General features: G+C 61.0%; 2 protein-coding genes across 2 annotated transcripts; both read left to right on the forward strand.

Annotated features, from left to right (window-relative positions):
- Window positions 1-505: 505 nt before the first annotated feature.
- Window positions 506-7333, forward strand: LOC128827282 (guanylate-binding protein 1-like). The gene is made up of 10 exons (XM_054011135.1): window positions 506-698; window positions 945-1072; window positions 2516-2625; window positions 3025-3227; window positions 3533-3775; window positions 4727-5007; window positions 5287-5499; window positions 6037-6139; window positions 6260-6453; window positions 6682-7333. The coding sequence occupies exons 1-10, from the start codon at window positions 512-514 to the stop codon at window positions 6895-6897; spliced, it is 1878 nt and encodes a 625-aa protein (XP_053867110.1). The 5' UTR covers window positions 506-511; the 3' UTR covers window positions 6898-7333.
- An 8189-nt stretch (window positions 7334-15522) lies between these two features.
- LOC128827285 (guanylate-binding protein 1-like) lies at window positions 15523-25026 on the forward strand. The gene is made up of 9 exons (XM_054011142.1): window positions 15523-15706; window positions 15814-15941; window positions 16672-16781; window positions 16977-17170; window positions 18690-18932; window positions 19521-19795; window positions 20408-20620; window positions 23225-23327; window positions 23894-25026. The coding sequence occupies exons 1-9, from the start codon at window positions 15532-15534 to the stop codon at window positions 24322-24324; spliced, it is 1872 nt and encodes a 623-aa protein (XP_053867117.1). The 5' UTR covers window positions 15523-15531; the 3' UTR covers window positions 24325-25026.
- Window positions 25027-26011: the final 985 nt, after the last annotated feature.

Genomic DNA, 26011 nt, shown 5'->3' on the forward strand with positions numbered 1-26011 from the left:
TCTAGGGGCCCCATCCCCACCGCCTCATGAATTGACCCTCACTCCCCCTGGGGGGGCAGGGTGGTGCTGTTATCCCCATTGTACAGATGGGGGAACTGAGGCACGGAGCAGCTGAGACCAGGGACAGTCAGGCCTTGCACTGCTGAGTGCAGCAACAACGAAACACCTTCCAAACCCTGGCCTAAGTGGTGGGGAGTCTGTGGGGGAGCTGGGATGTGACCCCAGATTCCAGGCTGGCCCTCTAAGCACTGGACCGTCCTGCCTGTCCAGCAGCAGCCCCAACAGCTGCGATTCAAGGGGGTCTGCAGCGATGCCCGGGAGCGCCAGGGCTTGTCTGCCCCGGGGTGAGCAGCCGCGGGCGACGCTGGGGTCCGTACGCTGCACCCGGGGCGGGTGGAAGTGTCTCCCGCAGTTTGGGGGGCCTGGCTTTGAGTCTCATTGCCCCTGCATGTCTGGCCCCCCACACATTGACCCTCCCCACTCTGTGTCCCACAGGCCGCCCCCCAGCGCGATGGAGATCCCCATGCCGGCCCCCATCTGCCTGATCGAGAACAGTCCGGAGGGGGAGCTGCGGGTGCAGCAGGAGGCGCTGCAGGTGCTGGCGGAGATCTCCCAGCCAGTGGTGGTGGTGGCCATCGCCGGGCTGTACCGCACCGGCAAGTCCTACCTCATGAACAAACTGGCCAGCAAGAGAACGGGTGAGAGACGTGAGCCCTGCCCCCGGGCGCCAGGACTCCTGGGTTCTCTCCCTGGCGCTGGGAGGGGAGTGGGGTCTAGTGGTCAGAACAGGGGGAGGGGCTGGGAGCTAGGACTCCTGGGTTCTCTCCCTGATGCTGGGAGAGCGGGGGTCGGTCTAGTGGTTAGTGTGAGGGGCGGGGGTCGGAGCCAGGACTCCTGGGTTCCCTCGCTCTGCGTCTATCCCAGCTCCGCCCCTCTCTCCCCAGGGTTCTCGCTGGGCGCCACGGTGCAGTCGCACACCAAGGGCATCTGGATGTGGTGCCTGCCCCACCCCCGCCGGGCCGGCCACACCCTGGTGCTGCTGGACACCGAGGGGCTGGGCGACGTGGAGAAGGTGAGTGGGGGTGGGGGGGGCAGCATATGAGAATCAGCCAATTTGCAGAGCAGGATGGAACGCCCCTCGGCACGCAGGGGCTGCTGGGACTTGTAGTTCAGGGCAAGGCATGCTGGGAAAGGGGATGGGGTATTTAAGGAGCTCCCTGTGCGAAGGGACAGACTCAGCGAGCCCCATGTAGGGGAAGGAGGGGCTGTCTGATGTGGGGTGACGCCCTCTGAGGGGGGCAGTGCCAACTCTGGGAGGTCTGGGGATGCCGTGGCGGGGCTGGAATGGGACGCCCAGGGGCGTGGCTGGAAACGCTTGTCCTCTCCGGGGAGAACTGTTGAGATATCGAAAACGTTTCCCATCCCGAATCGTGATGAAAAATTAAAATGGGGCGAAAGTGCCAGGGCCTGAAAATCGGAAACGTGTCCTGGGTCCGGGTCACGCAAAAAACTTGGATCATTTTCAACCATTTCATTTTGATTTTCCACCTTTTTATTTTCTTTCTTAACTGGGTCTAAATTTACCAAAATGTTGGCAACGAGATGTCGCTTTGCCTTGCAAAACAGCAAGTTTCTGGTTAGACAAACGGCCAGTCGGGCTATTTCCACTATTCTGAAAATTTTTCCCCAATAATTTTTCAAGTTGGGAAATTCACCTTAACTGACCCTGTTTCACCAGTGATTTTGGTATCAACAATTCAGTGTTCTTCAGTGACAATTTTGTGACCCACTCTAGTAGTGGAGGGCAGGCCTGAGATTTGGGGGAGCCAGCTTCAAATCCCTGCTCCACAGACCCCCTGTGTGACCTTGGACTCAGTTTCCCCACCCCGCCTGCCAGAGGGAGTGTGACGATAAATACATTCGCTCTGGAGAGGGGCTCAGACATGGCCAATAAGATGGATCCTTGGAGAAGGATCCTGCAGCCTTGGCCATATGTTGGCTTCGCTCTGCGCTAGGTGGAGGCAAGAGTCGGTATCGCCAGCCACTAGGGGGCAAAAAAAAGTCGGGACCCGAAAAATGCACGAGAGCAGCTGAAAACCCCACGCCCTGCAGGGGGGCTGCTGCACCTGGACCCCATGGGACGGGGTGGGGAGGGGGTTGTCGCCTTCCCAAAGTTTAAATAGAGCCACGTGGGTTATAAACTTACTTCAGTAAAAGAAGAGCAATGTGAACTCCCACCCTCTCCCGTGCCTCTGGGAGCTGGGGATTTAACGGGGTGGGAGAGGGTAATACGCCAACCCCAAATAGCGACTCTCCTGGCTCCAAGAATGGGAATTCATTGTGGCCTGAATTGGGACTCCGGAGAGCTGGGGGGCTGTTCCACTGGCCACCCTGCCCCCATGCCTCAGTTTCCCCATCTGTGCTGTGGGGCTGGCAATCCTGCCCTGCTGTCCAATGGCCTTTGAGCTCTGCGGCTGGGACACACTCAGGACGGTGACGGTGGGTGTCATTCCAGGGTGACGCGAAGAACGACGCGTGGATCTTCGCGCTGGCCGTGCTACTCAGCAGCACCCTGGTCTATAACAGCCTGGGCACCATCAACCAGCAGGCCATGGACCAGCTGCAGTATCCTTGCCTGGGGGCCGGGGCTGAGGGAGCTGGGGGGGCCTATGTCCCTGAGGAAGGGCCCCACGGTTCCATCCAAATTCTTGACCCGCAACGAAATCATGACCCACGGCGCAGGGTGTGCACCACGGCGCCCTCTAGTGGCCGCTCCGTGTGGTGGGTAACAACCCACTACTGCCACCAGCTGGCGGAGTCGCTGCTTTAGCTCCAGTGCTGTAGGGGGCTGCTCTGGACCCTGGGGGTGGTGGGTTCGATCCCTGCTTCCTGGTGTCGTAATGGAATATCCTCCCCATCCCCCGGTCCCTTCTGAGCCCCCGTTGCAGGTGGGTTGGGGGGCCCCGGGGGAGCATGACCACCCTGCGGGGGGGCTGCGTTTCCAGTTCCTTAGCCAGCCCCCAGCTACGTGGCGGAGCTGACGGAGCGCATCAAGGTGAAGGCGGAGGGCAGGGGCGGCCGGCAGGAGGGGAAGGATTCGGCCGAGTTCGTGCGGTTCTTCCCGGCCTTCGTGTGGGCCGTGCGGGATTTCACGCTGCAGCTGGAGCTGGACGGGCGGGAGATCACCGAGGACGAGTACCTGGAGAACGCCCTGAAACTAAAGCCAGGTAGGGGAGCGGTGCTGGCCCCAGGGGGGCACTAGGGGGCGCTGTGCTTGCAGACGGGGTGACTTTTGCGCGAGACACAAACCCAAGCTGTTGACACCTTGCGGGGGTTACCAGTCCCTGGGAGTTGGGGCGTTTGCTGTCCCGGCCACGTTCCAGCTGGGATGGTTCCCCGGCTCCCCTCAATCCCCTGTGGATATCGGGGTCTCTTCCCCCCAGGGGAATCTGTCCAACAGCCTCTGAGCTGCCCCCCAGAAGCAGCCGCATGTCAGTGCAGGGCTGCTGTCCAGCTCCCGTCTCCTCCCCAGGCAGCAGCCAGCGAGCCCAGCTCTACAACCTGCCCCGCGAGTGCATCCGCCAGTTCTTCCCAGCCCGGAAATGCTTCGTCTTCGTCCAGCCGGCTGACAGGACTGGCCTGCCCCGGCTGGAGGAGCTGCGGGAGGACGAGCTGGACTCCAAGTTCCGGGAGCAAGTGGTCCTATTCTGCCACCACATCTGGGAGACGTCGCAGCCCAAGACCCTCCTGGGCGGCCACGTGGTGACCGGGGCCCGTAAGTGTGCATAGCCCTTGGGCTGGGGCGGCCACGGAGTCAGAGGGCCGATGGCCTGGAACTGCTCTGAACGAAGCCAGCCAGGACTCTGGTTTAGCCTCTCTCACCAGGGCAAGATGCCTACACGGCTTCGGCCTTCCTGGGTCTGACCTCGGAGCATTCAGCCCCCTGTTCTCCCCGAGCTCCCCGCAGCGAGTCCCCCTGGGGGGGACCCCTGGGGCAGCCAAAGGGCCCTGCCCCCCCTGCAGTCAGCAGCGACTCCCAGCCAGCGTGTGACCCAGACGGGTTATTAGTCGTGGGGAACCCAGCGTAGAACAGAGCTTGTGAGCACAGGGAGTGGGAACATTCAGTGAAGTCCATCTTGGTGGGAGGGGAGCCCAGAGTCAGGGCTTGGCCCCCCCCCCGCCCCCAGGCCTCAAGCTGCCAGGCCCCAACATGCCCGTTGTCTCCGGTCTTTTGTCTCACTCCCTGGGCACAGTGTCACCTGGTTGCAAACTCTCCTGGCCATCGCCTACGAGGGTCTCAGCAAAAGTCACACCCCCCCCCCCATTCCCACCACCCAGGCTTTGGTGCAATACCCAGGGAAACTTTGAGGCATACACAGCATTCGTGCAAAACAGTCAGGCTCACATAGGCTCATGTACAACATAATGAGGAAAAACCCACTCCGTCACAGGGGATCACCAGCTCCCCATGCGATGCTGGGGCCAACGGGGCTTGTGGGGTGCCCCCTGGCGCTGCCCCTGCCCCCTCCAGCCGCGCTGGGCCCCCTGGCGCTGCCCCTGCCCCCTCCAGCCGCGCTGGGCCCCCTGGCGCTGCCCCTGCCCCCTCCAGCCGCGCTGGGCCCCCTGGCGCTGACCCTGCCCCTCCGGCAGTGCTGGGCCCCCTGGCGCTGACCCTGCCCCTCCGGCCGCGCTGGGCCCCCTGGCGCTGACCCTGCCCCTCCGGCAGTGCTGGGGAACCTGGCGGTGACCTACGTGGACGCCATCCGCAGCGGGGCGGTGCCCTGCATGGAGAGCGCGGTGCTGGCCCTGGCGCAGATCGAGAACTCGGCGGCGGTGGGGGAGGCCGTGGCTGTCTACGAGGAGCAGCTGGAGCGGCGGGCGGCGCTGCCCACGGAGAGCATGCAGGAGCTACTGGAGCTGCACGCCCAGTGCGAGCGGGAGGTGCTGCGGGCGTTCATGGCGCGCGCCTTCAAGGATGACGACCGCCGCTTCCAAGGGGAGCTCATGGTACGGCCCCTCGCGCCGGCCCCGGGGGTTATGGGATAGCTGCCCCTCTGTGGGATGGGGGGGTGGGGCTCCCCTGATCCCCTTCCCCAGGTATCTCCCAGCTCTGGCCCTTGCTTAGCTGGAGACCCAAGATGCAAGGCCAAAGGGACCCGGCCCAACCTCCAGCCCCGGGTGCATGCGGATTGGCTCACACACCTGCCCATTTGGCCCTGCCCCATCTGTACTCCCCCCCCCCTCCACCCTGGCTCACGCCTGCCTTGTCTGTGCCCAACCTGGCAGCGCCGCCTGGAGGAGAAGAAGCAGGAGCTCTGTCGGCGCAATGAGCTGGTGTCCTCGGACCGCTGCATGGCCACCCTGCTGGAGCTGTCGCAGGAGCTGGATGACCGGATCGGCGAGGGGGTCTACTCAGTGCCCGGGGGCTACCTTTGCTTCCAGGACGACCAGTGGCATGTGGTGGAGAGATATTGGCAGGTGCCAGGGAAGGGGGCAAAGGTAGGAGAGGGCTGGAGCGTCCCCTCATTCTGCAGCCCAGGAAGCCCTGCTGAGAGCATCAGGGGCAGCATCAGAATGCATCTACCCCACCCGCACAGACCTCCCCGCTGTCCACCTGCCCCAGGCCAGGTTCCCGTGGCCAACCCAGTCCTCAGCTGCTCTGCTGGGGCTGCTGGCGGGGGCCGGTTAGCGCTCGTGTGAAGAGGTTGTTTGTTCCGTTACAAAACGTGTTCAGTCCCCAGCTCATCCGGAACAGGCGCTGAGGGTGTCGAGTGGGAATGAAATGCTAATTCTGGAACTAGCGCCCCCTGGAGGGGAAAGGCCCCATGTCCCATTCCAAACCACCCTGAGCCAGTCAGTCCCCTGCCCTGGGACTGGATCAGGGCCCGCAACCCATAGAGGGGAAAGTCCTGTCTCCCAGCCCCCGCCTGCCTAGCCAGCCAGTTACTTTCCGGTGCTGTGATCCAGTATCCCAACCCGGATCTGGCCCCACAAGACAGCCCCCCTGACCTTGTGTCTCCTACTCTCCATCCCCAGGCCGAGGAGGTGCTGCAGGAGTTCCTCCAGTCCAAGGAGGCTGTGGCCCAGTCCATCCTGCAGACGGACGAGGCCCTGACGGAGAAGGAGAAGGAGATGGCAGGTATCACTGGGGGGACATCACGCCGCTGGGGCGGGGGAGAAGGTGCCTGGGCTGCAGCACTTGCAGGCAGAGTCACCATGGCCCTCCCCATGCTGACCCACCTCTCTCTCCCCGTGCCAGCCGAGCGAGCCCGGGCCGAGGCGGCCGAGCGGGAGCAGCAGGTCCTGAAGCAGAAGGAGGCTGAGTTGCAGCAGAAGCGGGAGGACCAGGACCGCAGCTACCAGGAGAATCTGCAGCAGCTGGAGACGAAGCTGGAGGACGAGAGGAAGAAGATGCTGGAGGAGCAGGGCAAGATGCTGGATCAGAAACTCAAGGTACCGAGGGGGGGGGGGTGCTTGGTACTGGGGGGACAGGATGGGCACAGCCTGAGCAAGGGCGCCCCTGCCACCGGCCTCAGCCTGCCCAGGGGTGGGACTCCCATGCATGGGGCAGCCAGGGTGCTAGCAAATGGCAGGCAAGGGGCGGGATACCCCCGCCTGTGGGGCAGGGACTGTCCCATGGGGCAGGCTGGGGATCCCCCTCATTCAGTCGCTGCCCCCCAGGAGCAGGAGGCCCTGCTGAAGGAGGGGTTCCGGGAGGAGGCCGGACGCCTGGAGAACCAGATCCAGCGCCTGCAGCAGCAGACCGAGGAGATCCAGAAGCCGTCATGGATCCAATCGGCGCTGGGGGTGCTGGGCGATGTGGCCACCCTCGTGCTACCTGGCTTCGCTGGCAAGGCCGCCGGGGTCGTCAGCAGCCTCGTCCGGCGGATGTTCTGAGGGGCCCCCAGCCTCCCACTCGCCTCGCTACCCCAGCGGCCTGTTCACCCGCGGAACCCCCTGCCACAGGACGCTCTGCCAACGAGCAGCTTAGTAACATCCAGCAAAGCGTTGGGTGGTTCTGACTGCAACGCCGAGGGCTCCCAGCCCCCACGCTTCGTGGCCTGGGCTGCCCCCCCACACTCCGCTGGAGGGGTCAGGGAGGAATATCTCACCCCACAGAGCCTTGCAGGGAGGGTGCATTGTGGGAGACGTGCTACCTCAAGATGCACAGGTGCTATTGGAGAGGGATACTGGGATGGTTGGGCCTATTAGCATGATCTGTGGGGCAGGATCCAGGCAAGGTGGCCACCAGACAACCACACCTGGAGCTGAGGCAGCTTTCTGCCCCAGGTACCTCCCCAGCCCCGGGCCGAGGGATGGGAGCTGGCGTGGGCGTCGGACGGGGACGCCTCTCTCCCTTTTGTAGCCGGACAGCTTTAAACTATGCAATTAAATAAACCTCCCCCACAAACCTCACTCTCATGTCTGGGTGTTTTTGCTGCTCTCTGGTGACGTGAATCGACACCGCTGGAACTAAGAAACATGCGGGACAGACGCTGGCGCGCCGGGACAAGCTGCGAACCCGCCCTGGCTGCCCTGAATTTGGGCTGTCCAGGCAGGATCAGTGCTGTGAAATTGCTAAACCGCAGATTGGCTAGTGGTTACAGCAGAGGGGGCCTGGAGCCAGGACTCCTGGGTTCTCTCCCCAGTTCTGGGAGGGAAGTGGTGTCTAATGGTTAGCGCAAGGGGGCTGGGAGCCAGGATAGGGCCTGTCAGGGCATAGAGTTCTCACCCGCTTATTAGTGAAATACCCAGGGAGGTCCTGGCAGTGCAAATGCTGGAGAACAGTTTAAGCAGCGGGAAGGGGTAGGGACGGTTTTATGGCCTGCAGCATGCAGGGGGTCAGACCAGATGATCATAATGGTCCCTTCTGACCTTAAAGTCTATGAGTCTATGAGTCTGTGATTGGCTGGCACCGGCGGGGGCATCGGGAAATGGACAAACCCCCCCGCTATGTGAAATCCCGACCCGGTCAGGGCTCCGCGGAGCTGGTGTGATCTTGCTGTCGCCAGCTGGCCAAGTGCTGTTTCACCGCCTCCGTTCACAGCTCCGAGATCTGCCCCATTTCCCACAATGACACGGAAGAAGCACCCGGGCTGGGTGTTCCTGCTGAAATGATCATCAGTGACACAGATAATGAAGCAATCGTTAGGTTCCAGGAGTAACCTGCCATTGCTATGAAAGACACAACTCACACTGGGGTCAGGCTCTCTGCAGACACAGGCAGCAAACCAGGTGGCTTCCAGTCACATTGGGAAGGTTTTCTAGAAGCTCGGGGCTGGATTCTCACCAACACTAGGGCCCTGTGGAAATGGGTGAAAAATATAACATGGGGCCTCTGTACTTCCTGAGGTGTGTAAAGGGGCCCTAGCACCAGTGAGACTCCAGCCCTGCTCCACCAGCCCTTGTGGCTGCAAAGAAAACTTCCAAATGTGACCTCTTCCGGGCAGGGTTTTCTGCCTCAGTGTGCAGAGAGCCTGAACCAAAAGCCATGCGAGTGGTGTGAACTGCTCCATTTCTAGTGATAGTCCGTTAACTCTGAACCCTAATGATCACACAATGACCTGTTTTGCTGATCGCTCCAGCTATGGGTCAGCCTGTGTGTAGCATTTGAGGTTGGAGCCGTTCATTGCTGGGGGGGATGTGAGATAAATGCTCCCTTCGCGTGGGCCTCTGGGGCGGAGCGCTTTGGACACCAGCTGTTCACATACACACCCCGCTCTTCCTGCTGGGCTCTCTGCCGCTCCCTCTCTTTAGCCCGTGGCCATGGAGGGGCCCATGTGCCTGCTGGGGAATGGCGCCGACAGGGAGCAGGATGTGTACAACCAGGGGAAAAAATGCGGTGACCACCATGGCCTCCATCGAGAACGAGGCGGCCCTCAGGGAGGCGCTGGGTCACTACACGGCCGGGATGGGGGGGCTGCGGCTGCCGGCGGAGCTGGCCGAGCTCTCGGCGGCGCACGGGACACACGAGGCGGACGCCCTGCGGCTCTTCATGCAGCGCTCCTTCAAGGACGAGGAGCAGGAGTTCCAGAAGCAGCTGGTGGTAGGTGGGGGCGTCCCGGGCCGGGCCCAGCGGCAAGGGGAGCGTTGCGGGGATGGATCTGCACTGTGGGGGGCCCGCTGGGCACCAGTGGTGGGTCAGGGCCCCTTTGTGCCCTGCGCTGTACGGATACCCGACCGAAACCTGGTCCTTGCTCCAGGGACCGTCCAATCCCCAGGTGACCGATTGGCCAATGGACCATTGGCTCCCCCAATCCTCCAACTGGCCAATGACCCTTTGACCCGGCCCAGGCAGTTCGTACCGCGCTGCGTTAGCTTTATATCCTCGGGCGGGTTCCTGGGCCTGGTGGCAGGTCGGGGCCCCCGTAGGAAGCGTGAAACCTGAGTCTGACTTGCGATTATGGATACGATTCTGTCACGGACGGAGATCACAAATTCTGGGACTTTCCGGGACCTCTGGGATGTCTTTGGTGGCAGGGTGTGACGAAGTGGGGGGTTTTCTTGTTTTCTGTGGAGTTTCAATGGTTTGCATGCACGGGGTGGGACTCAGTTTCCCTGGGTGTTACTGGTTTAACGAGGGGAGGGGAGAGGGAGTATGCATGGTTTGCATGCAGGGGGGTGGGACTCAGTTTCCCTGGGTGTTACTGGTTTAACGAGGGGAGGGGAGAGGGAGTGCATTTTGCAGAGGACCGGAGAGAGGACGTGGGGACCCAGCCAATGGCCGGGAGGATGGAGACCCCAGCGACCGGTGACCTGGCGACCTGGTGACCCGGAGGCCCAGCTGAGGAGACGCAGCCGGTTCTGGCCAGTGGACGGACAATGGGCTGCAGAGTGAGGACCCAGTGACTTGACCAGCCGGTTCCAGCCAGAGGACAGAAGCAGGAGAGGAGGCCCCGGTTTACGACCCTGTTTCCCTGGAGAGAAGACAATGGACAGAGGCGGGGCCTGGGGTATCAGATGCCCAGCTGGGAGCAGGGGGGCTCTGGGCTGGAGAGGGGGAGCAGGCAGAGCCCACCTGGATGCAGGGAGACTGGGATGTGCTGGGCTGAGGGAGGCCAGGCCTGAGGCCAGAGAGTTTCCTGTGCTGTGTTCAACTCTCAATAAACCCTCCTGCTTCATGCTGGCTGAGAGTCGCTCCGGTCTAGAGAACAGGGCGGGCGGGGGGGGATTAACCCCTTCGGGGGTGGAGGCCCCAGGGGGTACAGAGCGAGGGGACTCCCTGAGGGGGCCCACGGCAGAGACAGACGTGCTAAGGCTCAGAGAGGTGCGGCTCCAGGAGGTGGAGGAGCCTGACCCCGAGAGAGAGTGGACCCCCGAGAAGGGCTGTCGCACTGAAAGGGGCACCCCCCATGGACCGCACGGGGCCAAGAGTGGGCACGATCTGTGAGTCCGTGACACAGGGCTGGAGCAGCTCTCAGACCCGAAGCAGTGGCCACCAGAACCGGTGTCTGGCAGCCAGTCCCGGGGCTGTCGGAGCTGCGGCCAGGGTTGGGTCAGCCCCCCTGGGCCTGGAGCAGCTGCAAGCCCTGGCAATGCTCTGCTGTGTTTGCCCCCCTGCCCCCAGGGTATTTTTAGTAACAGTCGGGACAGACCTCTCTGGCTAGATCTGAAAAGCCCCACGGCAGAAAGGCCCCGGGACGGGGTGGGCTGGACAAGTTCAGACTGGAATCCAGGTGTCCATTTGTACCAGGGGGGGAATGAACCATGGGAAGAATTTCCTGAGAAGCGCGTTGGATTCTCCGTCACGGACGGTTCTTAAATCAAGCCGGGCTGTTCCTCCGACAGATCCGCTCTTGGGCTAGTGTGGGGCAGGTCTCTGGCCTGTGGGACACAGGGGGTCAGACCAGATGATCACCGTGGGCTCTTCCGGCCTTGGAGTCTATGATCTATGAATGGGGGATGGGGGGCACAGAGCTGCTGGCATGGCAGGGGTGGGCGGGTGGTACCCAGGGAGCACGCAGGAGAGGATGGAGGGACGCCAGGAGCCCTGCGAGTGGAATGAGCTGAGCTGGTACAAGCTACGCAGGGTGTGACCCAGACCGTTAATACGGGGAGCTGCAGTCCCCAGTGCAAAGCCCGGTGGTCAGTCGGGTTCAGGATCACAAGCCCTTGTCACATCTCAGGACTAACCGAGATCCCAGCGCGGGCACAGCTGTTACAGGGCCCAGCTGGGAAAAGGGACGCGCCGAAGGCAGACGGGTTCGGGGAATGTTCCCCACCTGGATCGGAAGGAAGTGGCCGAGGCATTTGGCTCTAGCAGCGGTACCAGGCTCTCTGTTCGGCCAGTGACCGGGGGGATGTTAAATACCAGATGCTAAAGGTCGACGTGTCTAAACCGGCAGGACCGGGTAGGAAAGAGTAGCTGAAGAATTGGCCGAGGAGATCCCTGAACCCCTGAGGTTGATGTGTAACAAACCTTGGCACATGCACGAGGTCCTGGAGGATTTGAGAAAGCTCTTATGCCAATATTAAAAGGGGTGGACAGGACGACCCGGGAACCCAGGGGCGGGAAATCCCCTGCGGGAAGGGGGTCAGCCCGCTGGGGTGTCTGGGCGGGGGAGGGGAGTGTTTAACCTTCGCTTTCTGGGACGGTGCCGTGCCTGTTCCCCAAACACAGACCGGGCCTTGGGTCGGAATGACGCTGATTTCCCAGCATCAGCTCCCGGCACACGACGGGCGGCTGCTCTCCCGGCCGCTCCCAGTTTCCATTTGACACGGAGCTGTTTGCACAGCCGGCTGGTTTTAAACCCGTCACGTTTAACGTCAGACGGGCCCAGCGTGATTGTCTCGTCTGACCCCCGGCACCGCACAGGGCCCCGACTCCGGCTGAGTTACCGACGGCCCCAGATCGAGGGTTCCAGACGCGTGACAGAGACTACACCACGACACGAGTTCAAACCTGCCAGTGACCCGGCCCCAGTGCACAGGAAGGTGAAACCCCCCCGGGTCTCTGCCAATCTGTCCCAGGGGAGAATTCCTTCCCGACCCTGCGTCTGGCTTTAAGCAAACACTTAACGTCACTGGTGATTTTTCGCTGCTCGTGGTTTTGTGATGGCTTAACAGGAAACTGTGCGCACCGCACTCGCAAGAGCAAGGTAGCGGCGCAAGAGGAAGCCGTTCAGATGCTTGGAAGGGCAGCGGCGGGGGGGATCGTGGGCTGCCCCCCCTCCCCATGGAGCAGGAGCTGCTGCTGTCTGGGGAAGGCCAAGCCATGGCCGGGGCCGCATCCGGCTACACCCCAGGCTGGAACGGCAAGACGGGTCAGTGAGTTAACGAACATGGACCAGGAAGTTTTCCATGCAAGAGGGGAGGCCAGGGACACTGGCCACCTTGGAACCCGGAACTTGCGAAGAGAGAGGAACTGCCTGAGATGTCGGCGTGAGAAGGAAGTTCAAGGGTTGCGGATTAGAGGAGCCACCTGAGGAAGACATTGAACCAATCAGAGGACTTGGGCAAGGCTGAACAATGACCCACCCTCCAAGCTCGCACCTTATACTGGATGCTGCCTGCTTTTGCTTTTGCTTTTCACATCAACCCCAGAGAGAGGCAGAAAGCCACAGAGAGCGGCAAAGCGTGGGACGTGTCGGAGAGAAATGCCAGCCAGCTAATGAACGTAAGTTCTCTGCCTTCGGCTTGCCCCACCGCGCCCCAGGACATCATTAGCACCAGTTTACCCTGAAAAGGTTTGCTGGCGTAGGTACAGCAGGTCAGTGGGGTGGGGGGAATCGCCCCCCTGCTGACAGAGCTGTGCCGGCCAAATTCCCCGTGTGGACGCGGCTCTAGCAGCAAATGTTTCCGGCTGTCCGGGTACAAGAACTCGTTGGCTGGTAGAAGCCGCGTCTCCACCAGCAGGGTTTGCCGGTGCAGCCCTTCTGTGCAGAGAAGGCTTTAGCCACAGCGCCGTGATTCATGGTGGAAGATCCTTTTCACGGCACGTGGGGGGCTGGACTGTCCGTCATGATCTTGCAGAGCGAGGCTGGTGGAACAGAACTAGAGGAGAGGCAGGTCCATCAATGGCTATTAGCCAACATGGTGAGGGATACGACCCCCTGCTTGGGGCACCCTGGACTTCTGACGGCCAGACGCCGGGAGGGGAAGACGGGGGGGTGGGTCTCTCCAAAATTGCCCTGTTCTGTGCACATCCCCTGAAGCTCTGGCTTGGGCCATTGTCAGAAGACACGACACTGGGCGAGATGGACCATTGGTCTGGCCCAGTCTGGCTGCTTTTATGTTCTTAACCTGAGCTGCCTGGGCCACGAGAGCTGGGGACAAAATGAACAAAGAGGTAAAGGTGGAAGAGAGCCTGGTAGGTCGTATGGAGATTGCTCTGGGATGAGCTGGCAGGAAAAGGGAGGGGAGGAAAAGTAGCGGTGTTTCATGTCAACTTGCTGAACTGGGGATAACACTGGGGGGCAGAGAGGGGAGGAGCCAGGACTCCTGGGTTCTATTCCTAGCTCAGCAACTAACCTTGAACAATTCCACTTCCTACGCCGGTGCCTTAGTTTCTCTCTGTGTTGAAGAGACGACCAAACCCACCAGGGGCTGGGAGGATGAATCGTTTGTGTGTGAAATTCTTTCACCCCTCAGACGAGAGGAGCCAAGTGTCATTACTAATAATGAAACTGACTGAGTTAAAAACAGAAGAAATAATATTTGAGATGAACTAACGGGGAGATTCTTGGTATAACTCTGGGTTTTGTAATGCGGTAGGTCATGGGGGTGGGGCCGCTCTGCACGAAGCATCTCGAGAAGCGGAAAGTGGGTGTTTGACACGGACAAGGGCAGAACTATGTCACAGGAACGCTCTGCAGAAGAGACGCGGGGACAGGTGTCAATCGCTAGCACACAGCGAACGCGCCAGTAGGTGGCGCTACACACGTATATTGCGCATAAAACCTGCTGATGTTCGAGCGGAGCCAGTAATTGATTTTTCAGTTCAGTGGCTGAAAATCACAAAAACGCCTCGTTTCGGGTCGACGCCAGATGCAAATGAAAAAACGAACAAGAATTCCTTTGGGGTCAATTGAAATGTTTTATTTGGCCTCCGATTATTTTATTTTCATTTTTTTCCTCGTTTTTTTTTTTTTAATCCTTTTGGTTCATTCTAAATTTCAAAACAACGTCAAAATGGTTCATTCGGAAAATGTCAAAATGAAACGTTTCGACTTCTTCAAACCAAATATTTCCCCTCCGAACTGTTCTGTACCTCGGGGGGTTCGGTTGCGGACCCCTTAGGGAATTTCGGCTGGAGGTGCGGCCCCCTTTGGAAATCATAGACAGGGCCGGCTTTAGGCCGATTCAGCCGATTTGGCTGAATTGGGCCCCACGCCAAGAGGGCCCCGTGCCGCAGCTCTCCACCCCGCCCCCAGCTCACTTCCCCTTCCTCCCACCTCAGCACAGGGCGTCGGCCTAGGTGACCTCTTGAGCATGGGCGGTGGGTATAATAGGCCGGAGGAGACGCTGCCCCCCCCCGGCGCTGCCACGGCCGCTGGATCCCCAGTTGCGGGGTTTGGTGACGAAGGTTTTCTTTTATTATGCCCCATGCAGGCACGTCCCGCCCCCTCGGCTGCCCCGGAACCTGCATAGGGCATAGCAAAAGAGTCCGGGTGGCAGGGGAGGCGCATCTGTGGCCAGCCCGGCCGGGGCTCCTCCAGGTGGGGTGGCGGCACTCAGGTGCTTCGCAGGGAATGAACAGAACAGGGCAATTATCCCGTGATCCAGCCCCTGGCGTCAAGTCCCGGCTTCTGGCAGTCAGAGGTTTAGGGACACCCAGAGCATGAGGTTGCATCTCTGACCATCTTGGCTAATAGCCATTGACAGACCTGTCCTCCAGGAACTTAGCTAATTCTTTTTTGAACCCCATTATACTTTTGGCCTTCACAACATCCCCCGGCAGGGAGTTCCAGAGGTTGACGGCACTGTGTGAAGAAATGCTGCCTTCCGTTTGTTTTAAATCTGCTGCCTGTTCATTTCATTGGGTTTGTGTCATGTGAAGGGGGAAATAACACTTCCCTCGTCACTGCCTCCAAACCAGTCATGATGGTGTCGACCTCTGTCACGTCCCCCGGATACAGGAAGGGGCACGAGGATATAATTACCCCACCTGCAGCCTGGACATAGACTGTCCGAATACACCAGGGAAGGTCTCGCCCAGCCTCTGTGTGTGCTGCTGGCTTCGCTACCTCTTCACCACTAGATCCAATCTAAGCGACTTCATCAAGATATTCAACCCATCCCAGCCCGAGCGAGCCCCTCTCACTCAGCATAGGACGTTGGGTCAGTGCTTGACGATCGAGTCACTGGTTATTGGTGGTGGGCGAATTATGAATGATCGATGAGTCCTGATCGGATCACCTGAAAGGGCATTTTTTAGCGACTAAATGATTGGCCTGTAAAGTTTGGCCCCACTCCAGCTGTTGTGCTTGGGTGAGCAGCGCTGTGCACCAGAGCCAGCGTCTCGGTGTTATCCCTGCCGGCGTTACCACCTCCCACGGTCTCTCTGCTGCTCCCTCTCTTTAGCCCGTGGCCATGGAGGGACCCGTGTGCCTGGTGGGGAATGGCGCTGACGGGGAGCTGGAGGTGAACCCCGCAGCGCTGGATATCCTGCACGGCATGGCCCAGCCCGTGGTGGTGGTGGCCATCGTGGGGCTGTACCGCACCGGCAAGTCGTATCTCATGAACTCCTTGGCCGGGAAGCAGAGAGGTGAGAGCTTTCCCAGACCCCTTCCCGTGGGCCCCGGGCTGGAGCCGGGAGCGAGGGGCCAGGCGTGCCCGGGCACTGGGTCTCTACCCCGTCTCCTCTCTCCCCAGGGTTCTCGCTGGGCTCCACGGTGCAGTCGCACACCAAGGGCATCTGGATGTGGTGCCTGCCCCACCCCCGCCGGGCCGGCCACACCCTGGTGCTGCTGGACACTGAGGGGCTGGGCGATGTGGAGAAGGTGAGCAGGGGGCAGCAGGAGGGGGCTAGAGGAAGGGGCCATGCGGCCCTTGCCTGGGGAGCAGGTTCTGAGACCCCAAGGCCAGAGGGACCCTGTGACGGTCTAGCCTGGCCCCTCGGATAACACCAGTCGGATTCCAGCCCCCCAGGAATTCCTGGAACGGATCGAGAGGAATGGCTGCCTTCATTTACACACTGCCAGGGACAGAGAATCCCCAGCGGTCCCTGGGCTGGCTGCTCCCAGGGTTCATTCCCCACCCCGGTCAACACCGGTGCCTGATTTCCAGGCTGAATTTGCCGCACTTCACCTCCCAGCCATTGGCTTCCCCCCGCTCGAGTGAGGAGCCCGGGCGACTTTCTGCTCCCCTTGGACAGACGGGGAGTCCAAAGCCCTCCCTGGGCCCAGCTGAACAGCGGGAGCCCTGGCCTCGCTCGCTGTGGGGCAGGGCTTCGAACCCTCGAATCGTCCTTGGGGCTCTTCTCTGGCCCCTCCCCAATGTATCACCGGCCAGTGGGGAGCGCGGGGCCCCGGACTGGGTGCAGGGATCGCCGGGCCCAGAACCAGGCATGCATCCAGGCCAACCCCAGGGGGGAGATCCCCTCCCTGATCCCACTGGAGGGCCCCTGTTTGTGCAGCCCAGGCCGGTGCGCTCGGCCCCGGAGCAGCCCCCTCTGGCTCTGTGCTGGGCACCCGGGCTCGTGTTTCAGATCCAACCCCCTTCGCTGCCCAGGGCGACACCAAGAACGACGTGTGGATCTTCGCGCTGGCCGTGCTTCTCAGCAGCACCCTGGTCTACAACAGCAAAGGGACCATCGACCAGTTCGCCATGGAGCAGCTCCAGTATCCTTGTCGTGGGGGTGGCCCCTGGGGGGCATGGGGTTGGAGGTCCTGGGGGGTGGTCCCTGGGTGATGTGGGTTAGAGGCTCCTGGGGGGTGGCCCCTGGGGATGTGGGGCTGGAACACCCCCATTCAGTCTCACGCTGGGTGGTAGCACCCAGGCCTGGCCCCAGTTTGAGTCCTCAGCCCCCGGCCCAGCTTCGTGTCAGAGCTGACGGAGCACATCAAGGTGAAGGCGCAGGGAGGGGACGACACGGAGGAGGACACGGAGTTCGTCCGCTTCTTCCCCAGCTTCGTCTGGGCCGTGCGGGATTTCACGCTGGAGCTGAGGATCGAGGAGCAGCTGGTGACGGAGGATCAGTACCTGGAGCACGCGCTGGCCCTGAGGAAAGGTGAGCTGGGGTCCGCTGTGTGCGGGAGGGGCCCATCACCCCTGGTATCCTGCCTCCTCCCTGCCCCCGAGATCAGACTCATGGGCCCATCTACCCCGGCGTCCCAGCCCCTGTCACCGAGGCCGAGGAGCCCAGTGCGCTGCACGAACAGAACAAAGATACAGGCCCTGCCCCAATGAGCCGACGGTGTAAGAGACACGCGGTGGGGATAGACAGATGGGGGGCGCCTGAGAACACGGGGACAATATAGGGCAATGTGATCCAAACGGCCCTTCTCGGCACACGGAACAGGGTTATCTGTGAGCTCTGCAGCCGCCACTGGGTACCAGGTCTCTGCGTTTCCCCCCCGGAAGGATACGTGGTGTTTTGATTACGTGGGTCGTCCTTGGGCAGTGAGGACCCTGGGTTCATTGGTGCAGCTATGTGAGTTCCCCTCCCAGCCAGGGAAGAAGGCCCCAGCTTGCTGTGCCATCCGAACACGTGATCTGACCGGGCACCCCGCCAGCCGCTCGTTCTGCCCACCCCTCAGTCACCTTCTGGTGCCACCTGCCTCTCTGCTGGTCAGTCTCTTCTGGATTTTTAGCTCTTCACAGGCTGGGTGAAAACATGTCCCATCACAACTGATTTCAGCTCTGACCGAGGATTTGAAATAACGAAGAGGCTCCTAATGAAACCTATTTAGCTCTTTTAAGAGTGGGGAGGAACAGGTTAAACCAGTCCAGGGAACTGTAGGAAGAGTCCACACCTCTTGGCTAGAACCCCTGTCACCCCACCTCTTACTGGCACAGGGGTCTGGCATTTGAGCCCCTGGCTTAACGAGGTCCTTTCTGCTGAGGGTGGCCCCCTCATTTGGGACAGGTTAAGCACAATTCTGCTCCCCTTTATTCATACAATAAAGACAACAACACTGATAACATTTCCCCACCCTGCATTCAGCACTAAAGTGATTTGTAACCCAACACCAGCCAAAGCTGATCACTTTGAGCAACACCGCTCCTGTCTGCTGGACACCTAGCAGAGTAGGTGTGTCCATGTAAATACGGTTTGCTCCTGAAGTCTCTCCCCATCCCAGCTAGCTGTCAGGGGACAATTCATTCAGACCCTGCTTACGAGGTGTAGTTACAGCCGACCGTTGGGGTTTGGTTGAAACCTGCGGTTTAAGGCGCCATTTTGCAGGTTCCGGTTGGGTTTGTTGACTTGGGAAGAAAATAAATAATAAAAAATCCAAAAATCTGGATTTTTTTCTTTTGGTTTTAAACAACTTTTGGTTCCAAAATCTCCATTTGACTTTATTCAGCGTCCCAACTCCAGGCGTGTTTAAAAATGGCCGTAATCAAAACACCACGTTTCCTTCGGCTCCAAAGTAGGTTTTTCTCAACTTTTCAATTTTCCAAAACTTTTAGTTTTCCATCTGACCTAAGCCAAATTTTTCTGTGATGTTTGGAAGCTGCCAACAACCCAAACCTCTGTTATTAGCACAGTGCTGGATGTAGCCCCCTGTTTCTCCTTGGCTCTCCAGGCATCAACAAGAAGGTGATGGAGTTCAACCTGCCGCGTCAGTGCATCCGCAACTTCTTCCCCACCCGCAAGTGCTTCGTGTTTGTCCAGCCGACATCGCGGCAGGACATGGGCCATCTGGATTCGCTACCCACCAGTGCCCTGGACCCGCAGTTCCTGGACCAGACCCGCCGGTTCTGTGACTACGTCTTCCAGTGCTCCCATGTCAAGACGGTCAAAGGAGGGATTCCGGTCAATGGGAAAAGTACGTCAGCCCTGCAGCTGCTCGGAGGAGACACAGATTGATGACTTTGCCGGGTGCTCTTGCACCTGGCCTTGTAGCAGGGATGGAATCGGGAGTTTGTCCTGCATTCAGGGATCATGGGAGCCGCCCAGTTTCAGATTCGGATGGACGACGCTCACCTGCCTTGGAAATATGTGGGTAAAACGGCTCCAGCCCAGTCCCAACTCTGCAGAAAGGCCCCAGGGAGCCCTGCTGAGATCCTGCTGGTGTTACCCACTGGTGGGCGGTGTGACGGGTGCCCCCGCTGGGCCGACCCACCAGGGAGAGGAGTTCGTTCCGGGCACGACTATGGAGCCCTGGCTCTGCTCAGAGGATACTCGTTCCGAGCCTCTGACAGTTCAAATCCCAGATGAGCCCCTTTGGACCAGGGTCTGCAGAGCTAAGAGCAGGAGCTCTGTGTCTGCGACGGGAATAACCTCTATCCCCCGGGGGTCAGCGCGGAGGAGAATCTGGGACACGCTCCCCAGTGGAGTCCCCGGGGTGCCAGGTGCTGTACAAATATACAGTCCCCTCCCCCCAGCTCTTACCCCTCCCCCTTCCCTCACCCAGGGTTCGGCTCCTTAGTGCAGAGCTACGTGGGCACCATCCGCAGCGGGCGGGTGCCCTGCCTGGACAACGCGGTGACCGCCATGGCCTCCATCGAGAACGAGGCCGCCCTCAGGGAGGCGCTGGCTCACTACGTGGCCGGGATGGGGGGGCTGCGGCTGCCGGCGGAGCTGGCCGAGCTCTCGGCGGCGCACGGGACACACGAGGCGGACGCCCTGCGGCTCTTCATGCAGCGCTCCTTCAAGGACGAGGAGCAGGAGTTCCAGAAGCAGCTGGTGGTAGGTGGGGGCATCCCGGGCCGGGCCCAGCGGCAAGGAGAGCGTTGCTGGGATGGATCTGCACTGTGGGGAGCCCACTGGGCACCAGTGGTGGGTCAGGGACTCTTTGTGCCCTGCGCTGTACGGATACCCGACCGAAACCTGGTCCCTGCTCCAGGGACCGTCCAATCCCCAGGTGACCAATTGGCCAATGACCTTTTGGCTCTCCAATGTTGTGATAGACCAATGGACCATTGGCTCCCCTAATCCTCTGATTGGCCAATGAATCTTTGACCGTCCAATTCCCTGATTGGCTATTGAGCCTTTGACTCTCCCATTCCCCAGATTGGCCAATGACCCTTTGACGATCCAATCTCCTCATAGACCAATGGACCATTGGCACTCTCAATCCTCTGATTGGCCAATGAATCTGTGACCCTGTTATCCCCTGATTGGCCAGTGGATTATTGGCCCCCTGTTCCCCCGATTGGCCAATGACCCTTTGACCCGCTGATCCCCTGACTGCCCAGTGACCCACACTCGGGCGCAGGCGTCAGCCAGGGGAGGCGTGGGGCACTGGAATCCAGCCCCAGCCGTAGCTCTGCGATGGGGTTTCTCCCTTTCCGTGCCCAGGCCGGGATCACGGAGCGATACGCAGACATCCTCGCAGAAAACGAGGCCGTTTCGGAGCAGACCTGCCGCGCCCTGCTGGAGGAGCTCTCGGCCACCATGCAGCAGAAACTCAGCGCCGGGCTTTACTCCCAGCCCGGCGGGTACCAGGCCTACGACAGGGACCAGACCCAGGTGGTGGAGAATTACCGGGCCAAGCCCAACAAAGGGATCAAGGTGAGTGTCTGAAATTAGCCCCCCCGTCTCGGCCTGGCAGCTACAACAGCGACTGCAGCTCCGGGAGAAGGAGTCGGATTCCGCTCCGGCTTGTACCTCCCCAGCAGAGCTGGTGCCTAAACCCCCGCGGCTGAGTCAGGCTTCCCCGCTTCGCTGAGGACAAAGCGGAGGGGCGACGGCAGGGAAAGGCCAGGGGGGAACCGGGGTCTGATCAGTGACAGATTTAGAGTTTGTGGGGCCCTGGGCTCAGCTTCATTTTTGGGGCCCCCTGTGGGGGGAGCATTGTCTCCCTCCCCCCCCCATTTTTCATTTTTTTCTCCATTCTCCTCCTGGGGCTCAGGGTTGGGGTGCAGGGTCTGGGAGGGAGTTGGGGGCAGAAGCAGGCTGGGGGTGGGGGTCTGAGTGGGAGTTAGGGTGCGGGAGGGGGCTCAGGGATAGGGCAGGGGATTGGGGTGCAGGGGCTGGGAGGGAGTTAGGGGGCAGAAGCAGGCTGGGGGTGGGGGCCTGGGAGGGAGTTAGGGGGCAGAAGCAGGCTGGGGGTGGGGGTCTGGGAGGGAATTAGGGGGCAGAAGCAGGCTGGGGGTGGGGGTCTGGGAGGGAGTTAGTGGGCAGAAGCAGGCTGGGGGTGGGGGTCTGGGAGGGAGTTAGGGTGTGGGAGGGGGCTCAGGGATGGGGCAGGGGGTTGGGGTGCAGGGGCTGTGAGGGAGTTAGGGGGCAGAAGCAGGCTGGGGGTGGGGGTCTGGGAGGGAATTAGGGGGTAGAAGCAGGCTGGGGGTGGGGGTCTGGGAGGGAATTAGGGGGCAGAAGCAGGCTGGGGTGGGGGTCTGGGAGGGAGTTAGGGGGCAGAAGCAGGCTGGGGGTGGGGGTCTGGGAGGGAATTAGGGGGCAGAAGCAGGCTGGGGGTGGGGGTCTGGGAGGGAATTAGGGGGCAGAAGCAGGCTGGGGGTGGGGGTCTGGGAGGGAGTTAGTGGGCAGAAGCAGGCTGGGGGTGGGGGTCTGGGAGGGAGTTAGGGTGTGGGAGGGGGCTCAGGGATGGGGCAGGGGGTTGGGGTGCAGGGGCTGTGAGGGAGTTAGGGGGCAGAAGCAGGCTGGGGGTGGGGGTCTGGGAGGGAATTAGGGGGTAGAAGCAGGCTGGGGGTGGGGGTCTGGGAGGGAATTAGGGGGCAGAAGCAGGCTGGGGTGGGGGTCTGGGAGGGAGTTAGGGGGCAGAAGCAGGCTGGGGGTGGGGGTCTGGGAGGGAATTAGGGGGCAGAAGCAGGCTGGGGGTGGGGGTCTGGGAGGGAGTTAGGGCACGGGGGGCTCAGGGATGGGGCAGGGGATTGGGGTGCAGGGGCTGGGAGGGAGTTAGGGGGCAGAAGCAGGCTGGGGGTGGGGGTCTGGGTGGGAGTTAGGACATGGGAGGGGGCTCAGGGATGGGGCAGGGGGTTGGGGTGCAAAGCGCTTACCTTGGGCAGTTCCTGTTTGGTGCTGGGGGTGCAAGTGGCTCCGTGCGCCCCCCACAGCTCCCATTGGCTGCGATTCTCGGTGCCGCCTCCCCCCGCCAGGCAGAGCTGCCCGGAACGCGGGGGCTTTGGGGGCTGCAGCCCAGGGCACAGCCGGCGGCCGGAGAGAAGCATCAGTTTCCCCTTCAAACCGCCGCTTCTCTCCGGCCGGCAGCGTGGCCACCCCACGTCCTCCTGAGTCCTCCAGCCGCGTTCGCGGTGCTCCTGCCGCCCGCACCGCCCGCCTGCTCCCCTGAGGCTGCGGCTGAGTCTCCTTCCCTGCTCTCCTGCCCCCCACAGCTTCTCCCCCACAGCCCCCCTCCCGCCGGTGCTGAGCTGCCCTAGTGCCTGGCCCGGGGGCCCCACGCCAGGGCACTGTGTGTTTCATGGTAAATTGTGACCTGCAGTCACTGTGGCCCGTGGTGATGGACTCCGATCCCACGGGGGGAGTTGGAAAGGTCTCCCTTGGTCATGGAGCAGAAAAGCGCCGGGGGCAAATTCCCCCCAGGATCCCGGCCCACTCTGCCTGGGCCCAGTCCAAATCTTTCCATTGGCTGCGATGGGCTTTGGATCCGGCCCTGTATGAACAGAGACCGGGCCCTGGGTGAAACGACACCACATGCATCAGTGGTTCATCGATTCTCAGCCCACGAGGGGCCCCTGTGATCAGCGGGTCCGACCTCCTGCACAGCACCGGGCGTAGGACATCCCTGAAGTGATTCCTGTTTGAACGAGAGCAGATCTCGTAGAGAAACACCCACATTCCCCAGCGGGTGACAGCGTTTGCCTTGCGGGCCGGCAGCTCCTCTCGACCCGGTCGTTTGCTTTCTAGCCCGGGGCTCTGGCGCACCATGGGGAAGCCCCCTCCAAAGCGTTGATTTTCCAGCCCCGAGGGGATGAGGCGGCAGAGAGGTGGGATCAGCCCCTGTGCTGCAGCTCAGTTCCCATCTCCCCACCCCTGACTCCGGCTCCTGCGATCCTCCGTCTTCATGGGGGGAACATTTTGCCCCGAGGCGGAAAAACGTCCCCCTGTGAGGCCTGCTCCCCTGAGAAAGGAGGGAGCTCATTAGCATATTGATTGGAGCTCATGAATAATCCAGCGCTTGGCCATCTCTGGTCCCAGGCGGAGGAGGCTCTTGAGCAGTTCCTGGCCGGTAAGAAGGCCGAGGCGGAGGCCGTGCTGAAGGCCGACAACCTGCTGACGGAGGCGGAGAAGCACGTGGCCGGTGAGACCCCACAAACAAGCCCCTGCCCCCTTTTCTTTGCAGCAGACCCAGTTTCCGTGGCTGCAGTGTGTCTGTGCAGCACCTGGCGCCGCGGGGCCCTGGGCCAGGACTGGGGCTCGTGGGTGCTACGGCCATGCAGATGGCAAATAATACCAGGGTCACAAGCTGCAGAGTGTCTGTCGGCCAAACTCATTGCACCCACCAGGAGCTCCCTGCATCCCCCACCCTCCCCCCCAGCAAACTCCCCGGGTGCCCCCTCCCAGCCCCCTTTATTTTAGAGACTCCCTGCAACCCCCTGCCCCTCCTCCCATGCCAGGTGCTCTGAATGCCCCCCCCCCACTCCCTCCCATGCCCAGGGCTCTGTGGGTCCCCGTCCAAACTGCCCTTCGAGTCGTGGTTAGGTAGGTCCCATGCTGAGATGCTGGTGTCGGGCTGGCTGCCTAGTTACCCACCCCATCTCATGCCAACCGAGTCGGGGGTGCGGGTTTGCGTGGTACCCGGGGGCTGCTCCAGGTGTTTGGGGGAGGGGTTGTGCCTCTATTTCCCCCTTTCTTTCCCCCACAAAGAGGAGAAGCAGAAGGCTGAGATGCTGGAGCAGCAGTGGAAGGCGGCGGAGGAGAAGCGGCTGCAGACGGAGCAGCTGATGAAGGACCAGGAGCGCAGCCACCAGGAGAACGTGAAGCAGCTGGAGGCCAAGGTGGCGGAGGAGCTGGCCAGTGCCCGGCAGGAGGCGGAGCGGGCGCTGGAGAGCAAGCTGAGGGAGCAGGAGGCCATGATGCAGAAGGGCTTCGCGGAGAAAGCCAGGCTGATGGAGGACGAGATCTCGGGCCTCCGGCGGGAGATCAGCTCGGCCAACAGGACAGAGTTTCATTCAGGCCTCCTCAGCACCATCAGGGAGGCGCTGAGAGCCGTCGCCAACGTGTCTGGTTATCTGACATCCAGGCGCCAGCGGCGGAAGGGGACAAGTAACCCGAGTAAAACCCAGAGACAAAAGTAGCCGGGCCCCTGTGGGGTCCCCCCCGACGGCAGGTCCCACAAACGCTGCTTCTCTGCACTAAGCTTCTGCTGACTAGTTCCTGTGATCTGCCAGATCCCACAGCTACTAACACAGGGCCCGGAGCTGTCTGCAAAAGGAAATCACAGGACGCCTGGGTTCTGTCCCCAGCTCCGGGAGGGGAGCAGGGTCTAGTGGTCAGAGCGGATGGGCTGGAGCCAGGACACCTGGGTTCTGTCCCCATCTCCTGCACTATAATTCTGTGTAACTTTGTGCTGGTCACATCACTGTTCCGTGCCTCAGTTTCCCCTCTGTGAAATGGGGACCTTCCCTCTGGTTGGGGAGGATGAAGTGTTTGTTAGGTGCTGAGCGGATGGTGCCATCTACACGCGCAGTGTTAACACAGGGATCTCCAGCGACCGGCTCCGATTTCCCTGCATGCCCCTACGGCCGTGTAAATGCAGCCCCACTCCCAGGGCCCTACCCCGGCCGGCGCTGTAACAGGGCTGCCGGGTGTCTAGGGAGAGGCAGCTGTGGGGATGTCTCCTTTCCCCGGCTCAGCATGCTGAGAGCTGGGTCATTATCCCCCCGTCTGTAACGGGAGGGGCTGGCAGGTGGCTACAAACTCCCAAACGCCTGTATCTCCCTGCGCCAGGAGACGCTGCCCCCTGCAGCCCGGGTAGGAATTAAACAGGTTTGCATGAGCTGGAACAGCCCTGTCCCCGTGTCTTTATTAATGACATCTCTCACTCTCCCTCCACCTGCAAATCTGAGAAAACAGAGCCGGAGGGGCTATTTTTCTCCTCCAGTGGAACCACGCAGCTGTCCCATGAGGCTTTGCCGCATTAGATCCCCCTCGGACATAGACAGATATCGATATGGAGAAGATTCTACAGTCAGAGGCTAAATGGAAGGAGCAATTAAGCCCCTTCATGGAGTGAGATTGCCAGAAATTAGAGAAGCCACTGTCCAAGGCACTGAGCCACAGACGAGGCTAGAGCAAAAATTAAAGGCAGGTAGTTTCCCTGGTTGCAAAGGCAGCGGCTGAGGTTTCAGGCTGATGTGTCCATGAGTGTTTAGAGTAGAAGATCTAGGAGAAAGGGAAAAAAGCAATGGCGAGCTAGCGTGACCCCAAGCGGGAAGCAAAGGGACAGCTTCTTGGGCACAGATCCGGCTGGAGAGACATGCTGGGGATGTCTGAGCAAGGAAACTGCCCACTATTGTACGTCTCCACTGCGGGCCGGGCACCAGGCCTGGGTGGGCGTTTGTTGTAAAGACACAGGATCGCACCCAAGGACAGACCAGACTCGTAGCTTCGATTTCTCCTCTTAATAGAAACAAAGCGCACGGGCTCAGAAGGGCAGCGGCAGCTTTCTGAAGGGCAGCCGGGCAGGCTCTGGGGTCCTGCAAAGATCCAGCGCTGGGCGCGTGTTCCCGCAGCTAATCACCCACCCAGTTAAATATATTGGTCTTATTTCCAGCTGGAACGTGTCTGGCTTTAACCCCCAGCCGGCAGTTCTTGTCCTGCCTTTCTCCACCCGCTCCCAGGCAGGGACTCCGCGGGGGCGTCAGACAGCAGGACGCCCACTCCTGAGCGGGGGCGGGGCGGAGTCTGGGCATTTAACTCCAACTGCTTTGACCAGAACATCCCGAATGTGCACCAGGGGCTCTGTCTGCAGAGCCGGGCGCG

This window comes from Malaclemys terrapin, chromosome 21 (assembly GCF_027887155.1).
Source record: "Malaclemys terrapin pileata isolate rMalTer1 chromosome 21, rMalTer1.hap1, whole genome shotgun sequence".
Classification (NCBI taxonomy): domain Eukaryota; kingdom Metazoa; phylum Chordata; order Testudines; family Emydidae; genus Malaclemys; species Malaclemys terrapin.